This window comes from Bombus flavifrons, chromosome 9, assembly GCF_040668555.2.
Source record: "Bombus flavifrons isolate JBK064 chromosome 9, iyBomFlav1_principal, whole genome shotgun sequence".
In the NCBI taxonomy this organism is placed as follows: Eukaryota; Metazoa; Arthropoda; class Insecta; order Hymenoptera; family Apidae; genus Bombus; species Bombus flavifrons.
In genome coordinates this window covers 14,327,586-14,346,820 of record NC_138450.1, presented here as the reverse complement: position 1 = coordinate 14,346,820, position 19,235 = coordinate 14,327,586, and the positions used below count along the sequence as shown (strand labels likewise).

Genomic DNA, 19,235 nt, shown 5'->3' with positions numbered 1-19,235 from the left:
TTCCACTGCTATGAAAACTATATACACGTCGCTAGATGGCGATACAAGTATTCTCTCATAATCGGTCGATTGCTCGAAACGCGTGTTTTAAATAATGCGTCTGGAACTCTACAGATACTCTTACTTTTGGTAAATTTCATGCTATTTAATGCTAAGAAGGTCGTTATTTACTCGATGCTGGGAAGTTTATTTTCTAAAAGAAGGACTTTTCCTTCAAATACGAAAGAAAATAAAAAGGTAACGTTAATTATAGAAAACTTTAGTCTAAACTAAATATTAGGTATTTTAGGATAATTAGGAGATTATTCGAGAATTCTTTATGCTTTTAATCATTTTAAAAACGTACATAGCTTGTTTCAGTTGCATAGGATATCCTATATACATATAATATAATTATTCGTATACATGTATTTATGTAAGTACGTACATATTTAAGTTTTATAGAAAGAAAAGAAAAGAAATGAAAGAAAAGAAGATAATTTATATAAAAGTTATTTAACCGAATAACAATGATAAGTTAAAAGTGAAGATGACCGTAAGGATGTTATAGATGTTAATTATTTTATTACGGATAGTTATTTTAGATTTTATGTTTTTCCGGTTTTTGAAATTCGATACTACTATCATCTTCACGTGGAAATTTCGAAATAGTTTTGTTACATATTGTTTATTTCTATCAAGTGCGATGAATAGTTTCATTTGAAAATATTAATCATATTTAAAGGATCTATTTTTCTATTTTTATTTCGAACTTTGTGTAATGTATATCTATTCTTCTTTATGTAATTAAGTACTATTATACATAAACATTACTTGTCAGTTTATATAACTTACATAAATATCCGCGATCTAGTTATAGGTTATAAAAATCGTGTGTTTTGTAAGGGAGCCAAGTAGGGAGAATCAACGTGTACCAACAGCTGGCCAACTATGGCTTTAGGTATTGCGAAGAAAAGGAAAGAAAATATTCTGGACGCGTGTTGGGTATCCTGTTGGTTCCGTTCGACCGCTGACACAATAATACGTGCAATCATGCTTCGAGCAATGGACTCTTTACTGGGTGGCTTCTACATCGCCTGCCGGGAATAATTAACAGCCCATTAAACCGTTTATGCTTCGCGAGGAGACGCGTGTCTCGAACGTTTGTCGTTAGAAGAATTTCGTTTCGACGTCGTAAAATTTTGATAATTGATACTTATCATAAAATTATATCTTATAATCGTTACGATGCTTTTTATCGATTGTAAATATTCATAGGATATTTTTCTACTCGGCTAACCTAATATCGATGAAACGTTTAATCGAATCTACGATAGAAATTATTAGAATCTTTGATCCTGTAAAGTTTGGTTAACAAGGTTTTATTTTATTAGACGAGAAAATGTGTAATTATAACGAAAATATGAAACGTAGATGAAAATTTGTTATGCGATTAGAACTCGTATGTTTATGTTTGAGAGCATATCGTCGCTCGAATTAGAAAATGTAAAGGAACCCCGTTTTTGACAGAAAATGACATTAAAAAATCCTTTCGTATACATAGTCGCAGAGAAACTTTGATACTTCGAAATAGTCAATTTTTATAGTTATTTGGATCGCCACCATCGCCACCATCGCATATTCTACTCGAACGAAACTTGTAACTCTATCTCACTCTAGAATCAGTGAACAGCGAATCGGTGTAGCTGGTAAGAATTCGTCATTGACGAAACGACGAAACGCCAGAAACGACGAAAAGAAATAAAATACGACCCTTCCAATTCTATTGCAGCGTGTTGAGTCAGAAAAATTCTGTACGATAGAACGGTAATTACGATTATACCGAAACACGATCTTTCGTTGTTTACTGTTTTACGAGTATACGTACCACGAAGTTTCGTTCTGTGTATTTTCAAGTTGCGATTAGATGTATGTTTGAAAAATGCAAGAAGCCTAATCGAGAAGTTTCGAAGACGTTGTTAAAATGAAACGAGATAATTAATCGCATAATTAACGACAGCCGGCTACCTATGCCTAATATCGGATTCTTCATAGAAATTTTTCAATTGCGATCGAGCAAAGTAAAAGGATAAAAGTGGGAGAAAGAGAGAGAATTTTATGCCCCGTAACGTGTAGTTTTATGGAATTCAAAAGAACCGTTACAGTTATCCATTACATGTAAACGATGCTTTTTACATCTAAAAAACATGCGACGGTGAGGCGTGGGGAATATCAGTATTCAACTAGGATGTATATATGTAATTAACTTTAATTATCTATTTAATGAATGGCGTGGCTAATTTAAATAATGGCACCACCATAATACAGACGCTTCCGGTTATTATAAATTTACTCAGGTTCACCCATCAGTTTACTACATCTATGAATGAAATTCTTTGCGTTTAACAATTAAATAGATACGAAGATTTTAGATCGCACCAAAATAAATTCGTATACGTTTCGTTTGACGAATTCTGCACAAATTTCAATCTACTTTTATTATACACAATTAAGAAAATGTATACACCGATAATTAAAAATGTCGTAGAATAAGTTTTTACAATAATTCGATATTTGTTTTCGCGTGGTTGCAGGTAACGTTCGATACAAGCCGTTTGTAACTGGCGAACCAGAAATTAAGTCTGTACCTTTAGACGGAACCGAGGATTTTCTGATTCTCGCCACCGATGGATTAACAGATTACTTGGAACCGGCGAAGATATCGACTATTCTCTACAATGAAATACAACAAAATCCGAGTGAGTACATAGTTACATGCTTACTTGTCGCATAATATAGATTCGATAGAACGTAAATAGAATTATCGTTGATTAGTTTGCGGACTATGTATTTTCTTTTAACGAGATATAGTCGATTCGAATAGGAATCAAAGAGCGTGCGTATCTTGTAAATTTGAATCTATTTGTTTTATGCGTATTTTTAAGAAAAATCACTCGTAAAAATAATTACCTTCTTGAATAATACATTTGCGTTTTTAATATTTCTAGCTTTTTAATCGATTGACTGGAATTTATTTATACAGTCCGTTATGTTAAATATAATTAAATATGTATAATGATCACTTTTATAAAGATCTTACGAAGATCTAAATCTAAAATTTATCGATAGTTAATCTTTATTTTGCGCTTTTTCATTTCAATGTTTACGAACAAATTGTTTTTAATTCAGTAGTTACGAGATTAATTTATAAAAGCTATTCGTATATAGTAATCGTTTACTGTCTTTTTAATGCGAGTAATACTGACATTACCGGCGCATGAATGGTCAGTGGAGAAAAAACGACAAAAGAAGCGAATCGATCTTCTTTGGTAAAAATTCGCGAATAAATAATTTCGTCCGTTTTTAATTACTCAGCGTTTAGAAAGTTAATTAGCTTCGGTCGAGTAAACGATGATTCGTATTGCGAACAGTTAATTCCATTTATTTCTGGGAGGGACAAAGTGGTAGCCTTCGTTCTCTCGAGTTTTTAAATATCGCATGATTCATACGAATGTCTGGCTGGCCTTCGTTATTAATGCATACAGGGTGTTCATTAGTACAGTTCCAGCTATGAGATTTAGAAGAAAAACAGTAAAGGAAAAAGTTGTATTATTTTTCTATACGTACTATAGGAAGGAGTACAATTTTCTACCGTTATTTTCACACGTTCGATTCGTTACTGGCTCTTTCGAAGAAATGAAGAGAAAATTGCGCATTCTTCAATTCGTACAGCGTGTTTGGTTATGTCCCATTAATTTTGTTCATCCGTTGCCGTGACACGGAGAAAATTTCTGTATCACGAATGGAGCGATCGAAGCGAGTAATTACAAAGTCGTGATGGAACACGCGCGTGCGAAATTATCGGGGCTCGTTAAATCCTTATTAATTCGATTAGATTTGACCAGTAATCGAAACCGTAGAAAATACTGTGCGAAATACAGATTCGCTGATTCTTTGGCATCGATATACGTTATATCTTTGTCTCTTCTTTAACGATTATCATTTACCATATTTTATATTTCGTATCGATGTATTCGCGAGAGAAGTTGCTGCTATCTGTTAAATAGTAACACGATATTTTCCACGATTTCGATAAAATAATATCTGTTGTAAGTTATATAAATAAATTACAGATTGGAACGTGGTTTGACGGTTACTCTTACTTCTTATTCTAAGAAGCATGAATTCTTCTTGAAGTTCTTGAGTATTCAGGTCGGACTAAATGTGAAACTGTAACTTTTACGAAGGATACGAAGTTTCTATTCGTAAGCGGTCTTTCGTCACACGATTAACGTAATATTAAACTTTTTCCTTTTTCTTTTTTTCACCACTCTTTCCTTTATCATAACTTTTTCTTTTTCTTATCGTCTAAGAGAAATTCTATCGTATCGGATATACCAGAGTTACAGGTATCTGTTGATCGCTGTGTGTCTCTTCGAAACGAGAAATACAGAAACTACGTATTATCGTATTGGAACGTTGTCATAGCAAACGATAAAAGATATTATATAACGATTGAAACAGTCTCGGCCGGGGAATCGCGGAGACCTCGATATTTGTACAACGGTGGAAGAATAGGCAAAAGATGATTATCCGATCGCACGAGAAAGTAAGGTGAATACCGCCTGGCAAAGAATTTCCCAGTAAAAAAGGACGAATCTCGTAATGATTCGTATTCTTCATAAGCGGCTGCCAACAAACTGTGTCCAGTCTTTCTTCATGGCGCTGTCATGCTCTGCTTCTTGTTGCTTCAGGGACGGAGATCGGTATAAATTGCTTGCCACTTGTTTCGTGAACGTTCTTTCTTTTCGAAGAAAAAATTTCTCTGCTTTTATTCTTCGTGGGAATTTCTTCGCACGAGTCGGCCGATCGTTCTCCTAAAATCGTCGATCATGCTAAATACCAACGTTGCTTTTTACGTCCAATTCTTCTATTCGAGAAAAATATATTAAATAAAAAACATGGAAACGATACTGGAAAATCGACGATGAAACAACGACGCGACCGACAAAGTCAGCCGGTAACTTTCAAATTCCTCGTTATCCGTCTATTCTATTAAACGATCGGCTGTAAAATTCGTTTTACGCGAGGACAACGCGACTCGACGACCGTTTAAACGGAACAAAATGCAGGATCGTTCGTTCAACTTTGCTAACAAAGCGAAATGGAACTGGACGTCGATTTGGAGAATCTCATCGGCAAAGTTTTCCCAATTCCGTGATCGTGCCGCAATTAGGCCAGTCGCTCTCGGCAAATTGCTCGCATTCCCATTGTCGAGATTCTATTCGAGAGGGTCAAGCTCTGGCACAATAGCGATTCCTAAGCCTAATTGCAGCGGCGTGTTGCGGGCACGTGGCATATGAACACATCGTTGCTCGTCGCTTCCTTCCTCGAATATTTAGCAGCGTTCCACCGACGTGTTTCAACTTGTAAGGAAAGTGTAACGCATTTAGGTCACCGATTTAGTTGAAAATTCCAGTTAGCAAGGTAGTCCGTCGTCTCGTAGGATCCATCGCACTTTACTTTACGTTTCCAAACAAGCTCTTTAACAACTTTGGCAAAGTGTTTCTTTTTTTTCCCTTTTTTTTTACCATTCCGATTAATAGTCAAATTATCGACCGTGAATCCGTTAACGAGTCATCTTCGACAATTATATCTTATACGTATTACGCGTAAGTCGAGTCCATTGGCAGATGAAACACCGGTTGCGCTTTGACTGGTTGCAATTACTTACGCTCGAGCTGACGCTCGATCACGGACGAGAATTTTGATCAGACATGGAACACTTACTTCTGGCTATTTCGCATTTTCTAAGATCCATTAGATGGATAAAATCGTGGTGCGTTGTATGCCAGCATGCACGTTAATCAATTAGGTAACGAAAGCGTAGTCTTTGGCGCGTGCGTGAAAGTTTCTGTCGTTAAAAACTGGCTTGATCGATCGTTTTATGCTTGAAAAATGTTACAGTTTAGCATAAATTCACAATGATACGATAAATCAAAACGGTATAATGCAAAGTATCGCTAGTCGCGTCTCAGTCCAATGATATCTAAGAGTTGCATTTTCCGGGATACGTCAAACTCGCAGATGCGAATAGAAAGCCAAAATTTTGTATCGTACATAAGATATACAGGGTGGTTGGTAACTGGTGGTACGAGCGGAAAGGGGGTGATTCTACGCGAAAAAAGAAGACGAAAATATAGAATAACAATTTTTCGTTCGAGGCTTTGTTTTCGAGAAAATCGACTTTGAATTTTCGCTCGGTACGCGTCCACTTTATCGCGTCTCGTTATAACGCATCTCACTGTAGATCGTTGTCTCGATGGAAAAATTAAAAAAAAATTTTTATTCTATATTTTCGACTTCTTTTTTCGCCTAGAATCACCCCCTTTCCGCTTGTACCACCAGTTACCAACCACCCTGTATATACATATAAGAGAGAGAGGGAGGGAGAGAGGGGGAGGGAGGATTGTGGGCATAGAAAAAGTCCTGATAAATTCGATCAAAGTACCTGTCAGACTTCTTATTCGAACAAGTTAGGGTAACGAAAGAAAAACGCGGGAACGTATGGATCGGGCCTGTGACTATTTCGTCGATGGGAAAAAGTAACGTTGGTGCAATCGACGCAAGGTAGGAGAACCGCATTGCAGCATCCCTGGACGAAGCATGGTGTATGATCGAGGAATGAAATAAAATTGAAAGCCGGCTTGCACGGCCGAGAGAGAAAAAGATGGAAATGTCTGAAGCAACATGGCCGTTGAGTGGATCCTAACAGGAAGAGTACCGTGGCACGTAAAGCTTTCTCTCTTAGGGTAGAGACTCCAGATGCGAAGGGAAAAATTGTCAGATTTCCAGGTGTTCTGCTTCTTACCAAACTGTAAAATTTATACCGACAACTAGATTCATGTACTCCGACGCGATTCTAAAATTAACACGGCATAGTTAATATGCTAGTATTATATTATTAAATTCAATGCTATACATACGTACGCATATATTCAGTATACATCGAGCAGCTTTAATATATCTCGTTTACGTGGAACGAAAGTAGTATCTCTTTCCCACTTACCTAATTTTTTCTTTCTGTTAGGAAGAAACGAAAAGTTATGTAAAGTTATGTAAAAGTTATCGCGTTATAAAGTGGCTAATAAAATTTATAAATAATACGGCAATGAGAGCAACGTTCGAGCATAGTCAAATTCCATACAAATAAACATTTTCGTTTGAGGAGATTACTTAAATTCGCGTTCTTACGAAATGATTCTATCATTTATCGCTGTTTCTTTTCTATTCAACGAATCCATCGTGTGTTATTTGCTGGTGACAGATAGCCAAAAGAGGAAAAATAAATCAAATATATTTCATGAAGATTATTTCCGATTTAATCGGCACGGGATTTAATGACAGAGAGAGGGAGAGAAAGTAATTAAAAAAAAAAAAAATTGCCAGAAGCTTTTCAACTTGGCACGGTCTTCCTGTACTACCGAGGCTCTAGCCTGCGCCGTAGCTTAGCGACTACCTCTTCCTTCGTCCTCCGGCAAAAGAGCCGATGCCTTCAGATCCTCCGACCATTCGCTCGTTCGTCATTCGTTTGCGAAGTCGTCTGCTAGAAGACACGCCGGCAATTCTCACCTTCCTATCGGTCACGCATATTTCCTTCCGGTAATACGCGGTTGACTGTTCGCCTTTCTACCGATTTTGCCATTTCAGCGATTTTTTCGTCGCAACCTCACGATTCGCGAGGAAACTCGCGAACGAAATCCTTTCGAGTCGATAAATTATCGGTTTATCAACGTCGACAACGAGTTCTCGGTTAACAAGGTCGAGGGATAGAAGTTTTCACCTAGATGAGGGATAGAGTTTGCTCTTTAGATAGTTGTCGATTTCGTGGCTCGCTTTGGAAATCGTCTCCGTTGAAGCTGTTCGACGAATAAAACCGATTCGAACGACTGATTCGTTCGATGCTCGAATTCAGTGTTTCCTCGCGCAGTGATCTTTAGTGTTCTGACAGAAAAGAAGGAAGAGGATATATCATCAGCGTAGATCGTTGCCGGACGAATCGTGCATCGTGTTGGTAAGTCTGAAGCGTGGTAGAAGCGATCAAGATTAAACGTATACTTACGGAAATTAGTTTTTCGATTCGATCGATGACACGTATGTGCTAAGAATGTAACGTTTCGTTATGTTTTCTGCAAGTGCAACCACTATCGCAACGAAAACGTATTTTTGTAGTACCGTTATGGCGTTTAGTCGGATGCAATAGGTAGGACGATTGTATCGAAACACTTCCTTTTGACGTCATTTCCTTGCGCGAATAAATGCAAGCGGTTTTCGCCGAGATGTCGGGCTTTCCCCTCGTTTAATCACCGTAATTACCTACACACGCGTTTCTGTCCACCTGAATATCAAACAGGCGGACAACTTTTTCAATTATTTTCTAACGATATACAAAATTATCCGGATAAAATTATTCTCGGTGGTAGACAACGTAGTTATAAAGTTATTGGCAAAACGAGGACGTGCAAATCGTTTGACCTTTTATTTATTTGATAGTATGTTACGACTCGATGTGAAACTAGGTTTTAAGATCGTAATCAAATGAAATTTATCGTCGTAAAATTCTTTGGAAATCGTTCTTTCTTCGCTTCCATATTTGGTTAATAACTTGGAAACTTTTAAAACGCGAGGATAAGTATTCTCGAGTTTTCCTCCAGCGATGTGTCGATTTCGCAATTAATATCGATGACAGTTTGCGGACAACGTTCCTCCCCGTTTTGTATTCCACGACGATACAAAGGGCATGCAATTATGCGCTTATGCAGTCGTGACACGAATTAATTGTTTATACGGCTGTTTCGTTGCTTGTCGCTCGCGTCTCGTATCGCTCTACGTAGAAAAAATACAGAATTAAATAAAGAAATCGTGGATATTTTTAGCGAGAGCCTGCGAAGAATTTCCAAGTGTTTCTCATTTTTATACGGCCGTTGGTGAAGACGGGCACAGGCTGGTTCGACAAATTTGTAAACGATCCTACACGGAAACACGATGGGATAAGAAACTGATCGATTATTGAGTGAGACAGATTTCAGTTCCGATGTACGTAGTTGGTTGTTTCTCCAGTTGCCTGAAGTTAAACGAAGACAAATTTTTGGAAAACGCGATGGGTTTGCGAAAAATGGAAGTAGAGAAGCAAGAGAAACGTAAAGACGATCGTCGTCGTGTGAAATATATTTTCTCACCATGAGAATGTTGGCCGTTCATCGAAAGGAGCCCGGAAATCTCTTTTCTCCGCGAGACTCCGGTACAGTCGTCTGTGAAAACATACTTGTTGGTCACGAACCGTGCAATTATCGCTGTTGCGCCGCGCGGTACTTAGACGGCGCGTTAACACAACTCTTTTCGATTCTATCCGCGTTGATTGGCTCTCCTCTTTTTGTCGTTACCTTTCTGAAAATTCTTTCCAGCTATTCTTTCCTTTTACTTTTCAAGCCAGATATCTTTGCGAAATTGTAGAAAACGTCGATTTTTATACGACGTAAAAGTTTTATCAACAAGTTTCGTTCGTCCACTTTTTACGAAAGATCGGCAGCAGCGCGTAATCGCTTTGGTATTTTGAAACGAGCGACCGTCGCGGGATAAAAATTCGCGGAGTAAAGAGAACAGCGGCTTGTAACGAGATATAAAAGTAGCAAACACGGCCACTTTAACCAGACTTACGTTTCTTCCGCTTCTTTGTTACGTCGTTTATTTTTTAATTTACCAGCAGCCACAGAAGCAGCAGTAGCAAAAGCAGAGCGCAGCGGCATCAGCGGCTTCTCCGCTTTCCCTACGTTGATCCACCGCCAGCCCTTTCTCTCCGTTTCCCCTTCCCCTTCCATAAATATGCAGATGACTTTTAATTAGACGCACTCGGAATTCACTGCACGCTCATCCACTTGCAGCTGCACTTTAGACGTCGGTGTCACTCGGATCCTGTTTTTCTTGTTTCCATTACGCGGATATTAAAGCATCCACGCGAGTCTGAGCGGAGGAGGACTCGCCCGACGAAATCTGCCGGCTGTTTTCTATGGATTTTGTTGAATTCGCGCGTTACATTGCTCGTTTCGCTATATACTTTCACAGTTCACGTTATAACGATGCTCCGTAAGTGACATTTTACAGTAAAGTTATAGCAAGTAATAACAAGAATTCCGTTCTACGCGAAGGATCATCGATCGCATCTCCGTGTCATTTATATTGTATGCGATAGGTTACCTCGGTTTTATACGACTCTCGTGTACGGATGATACGTAGGATGTTGGCGATCTTAGTTTCTAGCATTTTTCCTACGTTCGTATAAATGTTAGATTGACGGAAACGACAGAGAAACGAAGCAGATGGATTTCTTTAATTTTCTATGATTTTATAATAGCACGCTTAAGATCGTCGTGTTTACTACGCTGTCGCATAGACCGTAGACAGTGTAGATATCCCGAAACGAGTTTCGGTTACGTTTAAAGTATAATTTGAAAGAAAGAAAGGTCGATAAGAGAGGAATTCGGAAGCTCTGTAGGAAAAGTAGTTGATCCGTGTGTAATGTCCAACATGGGTCGGAGTAAATGTACGCATGCGGCATCCGCCGGATATCCGCGGTTCTTGCAAACTATTATTTACGCTGCTTGGAGGAGCCTCTTGTTCACCTCGACTTTACCAGCAGCCTCGCCTACGTTGTTAACAGTGTTATTAAATCTTCTCTCCGTGGAAGTCAGTCGATAGTAGGGATTTTAAACTTTTAACACTGTGACGCGTTTGTTCCGGAAATCTTGCGCCTAAGATATCCTTCGTAGTCGAAAGTTTGAAAAACGAATGAAATCTGTTGAATGCTAACGTAAGTTTACGAAAGAAACAGATGCGTATATATCGAAGAAAAAAAGAAAGAAACAGTGAGAAAGATGAGACGAATTTTCAAATGACGTACAGCCAGCATCGAATCTTCTTTCGTATCGCGCGAAGGATCGGTCTGAAAGATTCTCCTAAAAAGGAGAGATAATCCCGGGGAAAAAACGGCTCGATTGCATAACTGTAGCGGGTATAGGAGTGCTACTTACGATGATTCTTGGTCGACTGTGGCGACACACGACGAGCAGGATAAGCGCGGAGCCGCATGGCAACAGCGGAACCGTGTTAAAATATCGCAATAAGGCATTAAACAAAGGAATCCGGGAGGAGCTGAACCAAGACCGCGGTTACTGAAGCGAAACGGCTCGAGTGTTTCTTCGTCTTGAAAGGACTCTTCGTCGAGTCTTCCATTCGCAACACGCTTCTTCCTTGCTCCTTTTATCACTGATTTTCAGCAATATACCCGTGCTGGCTCGTTCCTTCGTTTCGAGCCTAGTCTTTCGAGAATCGAGACCTACGGCGGATCTGTTTTCTCGATAAAAGCGTCGACGTGCCATGCGTAACGATTACTCGTACGGTACGTTTATCATCGTTAACTTCTTGTTCCACTAAGCGGGTCATATCGAACGAAATCGAATAGAAGTACAGTTTTGTTTATGGTAGGCGGTTATAGTACCATGGTACCGTGGATAGATGGTGTCGTTATCGTTATTCGTTTTTTCCAAAAACTAGGTGAAAGTTTTCTTATGAATTTTCCAGCTTCGACGTTCGGTTAAAATAGCGTTTTAAAGTTCCGAACGTACGTTTAACGTCGTTCGAAGACTTGTACCGCCTTTTCTTCCAATCTCTCGATTACGTACATTATTACGTAAAGTTTTTAATTCACTCGAGCGCCGTACTTGAATCTTCGACAGCAACGACGGATATTTCGAAAGAGGGTGTGGCCGAGAGTATCGTGCTTGCTCGATTCGTGCTTTCTCGAGTTGTGCTTTCTCGAGCCGTGCTTCGTCGCGAGCGGTCAAAAATTCTATTTGGTAACGAAAGTTCAACTTGTTCAAATGACTAAGGGAAATACGCGATATTTTAACGGTTAACGTCGGCTAGCCGAGAATAAAAGTAAACTTGGAAGATGAAAATACGACGTGATTGGTTTTCGAGGAAAAGGATAATCGGAATAATCGAAATATCCATTGTCAGACAAAATCGAAAAACGGTATGTCGAGTCGCGCGAGGTTGAAAGATCACTGGAGATCGCTGGATCTCGCATCAGCTATGAGAACCACTTGTCCGCACTCGTCTGCCAGCGTACAGACTGAAGTAACCTAACCGCAAACCCGGTGAATCACCCGAAGGACGCTTTCCCCTCGTCTCCCCCTCGTCCATCTCGCTGCTTTTTATTTTCCCGCTCATCCATCGGCCGTGATTCAGAATGGTTTAATCGATTTAATACTGCAGCGTCGCGATAACCCCCGGAAAACACGAATACCGCGCCCACTTACTTTCCATTTCGATTATCTTTGTTTCTTTCCACGATCGAACAGCCCCCGGAAAAAATCCAGACTAATCCTGATCAGAGAATCCCTGCAGAGTCATCGATGAATGTAAGCGTCTGAGATAGCGAGCTCGTGCCAAGTTCCCCGTCTCACGGTTTCGTAATCCCAAGTTCCAGCTTCTTCTTCTTCTTCTTCTTCTTCTTTTATCCAAACTTTCATGCAAACTTCTCTATTTTTCAAACATTCCTCTACCTTCGACATACTTGTAAGTATTTTTATCCGGTGCTTTTTCTCACTTCCTCGAATCGATAACTTTTATATATGAGATTTTCGATATATAGGATTGTGTTGGGAAATACCTAGCTTTTAACTCTCAGTTTATTTTTATTTACGTTTCTCCGTTTTCAACTTTACGATCACTTCGATCACAACTTACGATCTAATTTCGATAAGATGCAGCGATATTTACCGTGTTTTTTGTTCGCTTCGTTGTCCGCGATACAGCCCTTACGATGCTCGTGAACCGACACGTTACGAACGTATTTCTAAATTATCCTTCGATCGCGTCTAATAACGTTCGCGACGAATGAGCAACGACTGTTACTTCTCAAGTTGGCTGTGCTCCCAAGTGAAAAGGAATTGTACGACCCCGAAATCTGCGACCTTGACAGTACAACCTTGATCATTCGAGTTTTAAACGTACATCCTTTTGTTCGTATAATTTGTTTTCGTATTTTTTTTTTACGCCCTGCGATAGCGATCTAGGGACATTTAAGATAAATACGAAACGTTGCTCTTTACGTACAAATATGTCGAACGTTAACGTTAAAAAAATTTGTGGCGCAAATGGCGGTCAAGAGATAGAGAGATATCGATAGAAATTTCTTTCTTTCTTTTTTTTTTTTTCTTTTCGAGAACTTGGGAACGAAAATATCACGTTACAAAAAGTTGAGAAAAAGATTTGCCGAACCACTGCGTGCCTCTGAGGAATTTATTCTTCGCATTTTTACCTTTTCCTCGTTAATTACTCTTTGCTCGTTAGTCATTCAATTCTGCACCGACTCTGGAGTAAATTTGTAATTATCGTGCCACACATATAGCTAACTGGATATTCAACTCGTAACGTCAGAGTTTTTGTTTATATCCTTCGTAGGTAAATAAGGTTATTTCACACATGTACACACATATGCATTATTTTTCGTGTCTATGGTATCTCGTTTATGGAAAACATGCACTCGTATCATTTTTTTCGCTAAAGTGAATTATATATTCGCGATTACGTGTATCAGGATATGCTTACGGACAAAACGCTTCGCATTCGTTTCCTTTATTCGCCGATACCGTTAAGTATTTGCTACGAAACGATGGCGTGGCTTGGTGCAGCGTGGAAACGAAAGCGGTCTCGCAATATCCTCTCCGTTTCTAATTGGACCAGCGCAGCGGCGTGTTTCCTTTGTAATTTTCCAGCGGTGCAAGGTGACTCAGGAAATTGTCAACGATGAAAATGTTGTTCGATTGGAGAAACCTGTCTCGATTTTAGGTCACTGTTTTCACTTGCCGACCGATTACACTCGTTCGTTGCTCATCTCATATCGATGTGTCACGTGCCCCACACAATTGGGACAACCTATAAAACGATTAAAAAAGGGAAGAAACGTCATAAGATGAAACGAAACGATACAGGATCGAACATAAACTGGAAATTCGTAAAATTCGCTCTGTTACTCTCATACGACGTTCTCGCTTCATACACGCGAGACAGTCATATAATAGAGTATAATATACAGGGTGGTTGGTAACTGGTGGTACAAGCGGAAAGGGGGTGATTCTACGCGAAAAAGGAAGTCGAAAATATAGAATAAAAATTTTTTTTTTAATTTTTCCATCGAGACAACGATCTACAGTGAGATGCGTTATAACGAGACGCGATAAAGTGCACGCGTACCGAGCGAAAATTCAAAGTCGATTTTCTCGAAAACAAAGCCTCGAACGAAAAATTTGTATTCTATATTTTCGACTTCTTTTTTCGCGTAGAATCACCCCCTTTCCGCTTGTACCACCAGTTACCAACCACCCTATATATTATAATTTCGTTAACTTTTCGCGTCTTAGTATTTGCGTATGTTACGATAACTACAATAATCGACGATAATAATAGATTATTATTTGAATTATTCTTTCAAAGTGCAAAGATTCTTATTAATGTTAGAGCGGTGTTGTATCGATGCACGAACGAATCGAAAGAAAATCGGGGAACAGACTGGAAACGTGGTATATAGAAAAGCGCGTTTGCACGTAGCTTTTTGCGTTTATGACGCCAGCCAGTTCCAATTTTAGCGGCCATGCGAACACGTATACACGCTCGCATCTGACTCACGGTGACATTCCTTGCATCGCTTGCCGGATGAATTTCATTTTTGCTCGTGAAAAACGAACGAGACGCGGTTCCTAGAGATACGTTCGCTACGTTCGCGATGCTTCTGTTGGTAGGATCTCCTGTGGATAAAGACAACGTGGAACCACAAAATTCTTCTGCAAATAGACCTTTAAATAGGCTGTGTTGTCTTCCTAACTATGTACCCGATCTGTATCGTCCACTTGTACTTTGGCCAGTTCGGTTGTTTTTCATTCGTAATTGCATTATGAACTTTCATGCAATTGTACTAGTTTTACGAGTAAAATTAACGAAACGCGCTCTTCCAACGGTAGTTTCCGATATCGAAACGAGGTTCTTTCTGTTGCCGAGTGCAAACATAAATTTGAAGAGCTTGTTTCGGGGACGTTTGGGCAACGAACGACTCGTAGCATCGACGGTTAGCAGAGTACAACTTCCTTGTACCTTTTTGGTGCCGAAAATACAGGCGCCGGCACAGACACGGATTCTCCCTTGACCATTTCGTTCACCGTTTGAACGATTTTAACAGCTGACAGGCATTTCTCATCGAGGAAGTGCCGGGTCATTGACCCTACACGCGTTTTCCTACCGATCTGTTGGCGAAGCGAACTCAACCGGAGATGCGTTCCAGGTATCGTTAAATCGCTTCTTCGAAGATTAAACCCAACTCGGCTTCGGTTTGGAGCTTCAGGGGACAGGTGAAAGTGGTCGTGCCTCGCGATTGTTCTTAATGATATTTCTTTTTCTTGCTATACGTTGCCAGACGAATACGAGTGAAATTCTCGTCGTTCGTATTACAGGCGAACGAAGGATAAAAAATATGTACGTACCTCGATTCAGTTGAATCTCGCAGCTATCTATGCAGACATGAAATTACCTTACGAATAAGGAGGCAATGCAGCTGACAGTGGCCGATTCCTCGAATTTAATCACGTTGGTTCTCATCTTTGCTATATATTTCCACAGCTGTACAAATTCGATACGATAATGCTAGGAAGCGAACAAAGCGTTCTGTTTAGAGATCGGGAAAATCTGTCCAGGCAAACGTTCTCCAATGTATTAAACAGATGCCGAGGGGAACCTACCGCAACGTGGAATGCTAGGAAATAACTTGGATTTTAGCCAAACGTCGTTACCAATTTTCTCACCAACGTGTCTAACTCGGCTTAAGATATAGGCTCTTTTAAAAAGCTGTAACAATAACGGGACCAGGTTCAATGCGCTTGGAAATGTGGCATCACTCACATATTTACATGTTGTAATTACATTCGAATCGTTCAATGATCGATCCAAGTAACTGTCGAATTCGATAAATTTGTTGACAACATTCGGCAAAAATTTCATTCTTACCGATATATCCTCAATTCCCTAAATTCAACCAGCGAGATACAAGAAATTCATTGAAATTCAATTCAAAGAATTCATCGAGATGTTCGTTTCTTACGATGACTTATCTCAACGTATCGTTTCTCGTTGCGTGGACCAACTGGCTCGCACTCTTTCAGTCTTCCAAGGAATCTACAAATATTCGCTTTACTTACCGATACCTGTCCGCTGTATCGTACAATGGCTTGTCGAGTCACACTCTGTTTCAAACTGTTTTGTCTGTTTTGTCGATGAGAACGTAATCCAAGAGCCAAATTACGTGTCGATTAATTGTATATCAGCGATAGAAGTAATTATAGTGTTAGTGATATTATCGATATCGATGTTAACGTTGGCTTGTATTTCGAAGGTTTCTAAGAATTAGAGTAGGTGGAAGATTCTTAAGTACGATAGAACGTCGGTTCACGAGATACGTATATATAGACATTAGATCGTACATACACAGGTCTGTGACAGGAAGGAGGAAAGCGATTAATTTCATGCGGTAGGTGTATCTCGTCGACAGTTCCGTAAACGTTAATCGGTTGATGGCAAAATTGCACCAGTGTCGCGTCCTGAATGTATAAAACTAGTAAAATTACGTGTACTCGAATGACTCAGTGTATTAGCATAGTGCGTTATTACGTGTTACGTCATTCGCAAGAATAATCAACGAGAGCAACGAATCTATTTCCCCCTACTCTGTCTTTTCCCGATCTTTCATTTCGACAGGACTATCGTATATTTCATTTTATTAAGTTCTATGAACGATAAGAAATTAATCGAGTGAAGTAAAACTACACGCTTTCTACTTATCGCAATTACGAGTGCTAAGGTAACACGATCGAAAACTAGTTGGTTTGAAAGATATTTTAGCTTAAACTTTGTGGAATATTTCGAATCGTTCGTCTTTCTCCTTTGGCATCTTTCTGCGATCGCATTGATAACAACGGAGTTATATTTATTATTTATTTATTTGTTATCGTTATATAATCCGTGCCTTTCGGCTTTGGACCAACTTTCGGTTTTACATCTCTTACATCCAATTCCCTTCTTACGTGTCTACCTCCTCTCTTTTCCACTCTATTCTATCGCGCTACCTTGCTTATTCTACCTCTAAAAACTAAGCATTAGCAACTGTAAATCATCAATTAATGACCAAAAACTACTGCCACTTTGGTCCTTAGCCTCCTTGTTGTGCCTCCTCCTTGTCGTTTGCCCTTCTCTTCTCTATCATTGCTTTCAGTTCTGCTAAACCTTCTCCAGTCTCGTTCAGCGTTTTTCCTATGTCCTTTGGTCCTGCCGAATAACGGAGTTATAACGTGAAACAATTGCGTGTACCACCCTGTATACGTGCGTAGATAGATACATACTACGTGTATAGCTTCAACAACTGTCACAAGAGCGATAATATCACCGTCTTTTACGTTTTTCATTACTTTCCGACTAACCTGAAATTATTAGAAATCTATCTCAATGACGATATAAACTTTTGTCGTGACCATTTTTAACGACTATTATACCTTTTTGACCCTTTGTCTTGTTGCACGCGGTGTCTCCCAATGTTTCCCAATGTTTTTCTTTCCTCTCTTGCAAAAAGCGTTAGGGGCTAGTAACGGGAAAATGCAAAGGAATACTGTACGCCGTTATTAACTATTCACTTTGTAATACTTTATGGTATTAGTTGGTAATATCGCGTACAATCGAGCAATATTTTTCTTGCCTCGTTTTCGAAAGTACATTCCTGTCTTACCGCGGTCTAATAATTTTCTGTCTCTTCTTCCTTAGTTTCTTCTTGAAGTTTCGAGTTATTTTGAGTTAAGGAGGGGTCGGTAAGGAAACTAAAGAGTTAAGGGGCAACCACTAAAATAGAGAAGTCACATCTGGTCGCGACGAACGCGACGCCTTTGGAAATATTCCTTTTCTAAAAATATTTGTAAGAACTTGGAGAAATTTAATATGGCGGACGTTTAACGGCCGCGGACTTATGGAAATATTTTCAAATTTCTCTAAGAAGAACGATATATATCGTAGGGCGATGCCGTTGTTCGCAAAATAAAACCGGTTTCACGATGGCCATGGTAAGCTTAACGACGATAAGAATAGAATTTCTCGACCGATGCCTGCCACTACTATTCTCACCACTATTCTCTCGAGCAACTCTTCCTTAAACACACGACCTTTCACTTGCTCTTCGCGATCGCAACAATAATGCCAGCTACACTTGCCACGGATTCCGATCATTTAGATTGCTCAACCCCTTTGATCTTTGCTAGTTTCACGCGGTGCATGGAACTAATCTTATTCCTCGACTATGGTGAAAGGCCACCCGCCTCGGTGATGCTGCATATTATCGTAAAAATCACGATTTTCTGGGAATTGACAGCGTTGCCACGCCTACGCGTTGCACTCAGCGCATCGGTGGCTTTCTTCGAAGTCCAGGAAGAATTATCGATGCAACAGGTTCCGTTAGATGTCAGGCAAGCATCGCTATTGTAGTATTATAGGTACGACATTATAGGAGAACGTATAAAGCTATGTACGGACAGCGTGGGCTGACCGGCGAGGCTGCCTCACCCGATAGCCGCCGTCTCGTTCGTCTCGTGCCGTAACGTAGAGTAAAGTACGCCAGGCAAACGAACGAGGCAGAGCGAGCCGCGGTTAAATATCCGCGTTTACAAGTTATTTCAATGTGCATCGAAACGAACGAAGCGGCTAAAGAGCTGCGAGGCACCTTTGATCTCGTGTAGAAATCGACGATCGTTGACACGCCTCGAGGCGGTCTCGCCGCGAGGCAGATACCTATACACCTCGCGAGGCAACCTCGCGGATGTCAGCCTCGCATCGTCTCTGTACTATACGTAGCTAGCTGAACGTTGCGTTCGATTTCGAGTTTTAAAAAAGAGTCGACCGTTCTTACGCTAAATGAAAAGGATTCAAATTTGCGACAGATGAAAGCTCGTTACCTTACGAATTTGTTTATCGATTTCCTTGAATTTCATGGAATGCGTTAAAAACTTGGTGTGAAACGATTAAACGCTATAACGCTCGTTTTCGTTGTACTCGGGCTCGATGTTTAGTACGTAGCAGCTTTTTGGAAAATTGAAAATTCACATCGAAAGTAA

At 39.8% G+C, this 19,235-nt stretch overlaps 1 protein-coding gene across 3 annotated transcripts in view; it reads left to right on the top strand.

The window, feature by feature from the left end:
- Positions 1-19,235, top strand: part of LOC138183450 (FK506-binding protein 5) — a 62,516-nt gene that overhangs the window by 9,339 nt on the left and 33,942 nt on the right. For all 3 annotated transcript variants that reach the window (XM_069120352.1, XM_069120351.1, XM_069120350.1), the window contains exon 8: positions 2,574-2,738. In XM_069120352.1, the coding sequence (XP_068976453.1) occupies positions 2,574-2,738 (165 nt within the window). The remainder of the gene's footprint in view (positions 1-2,573; positions 2,739-19,235) is intronic.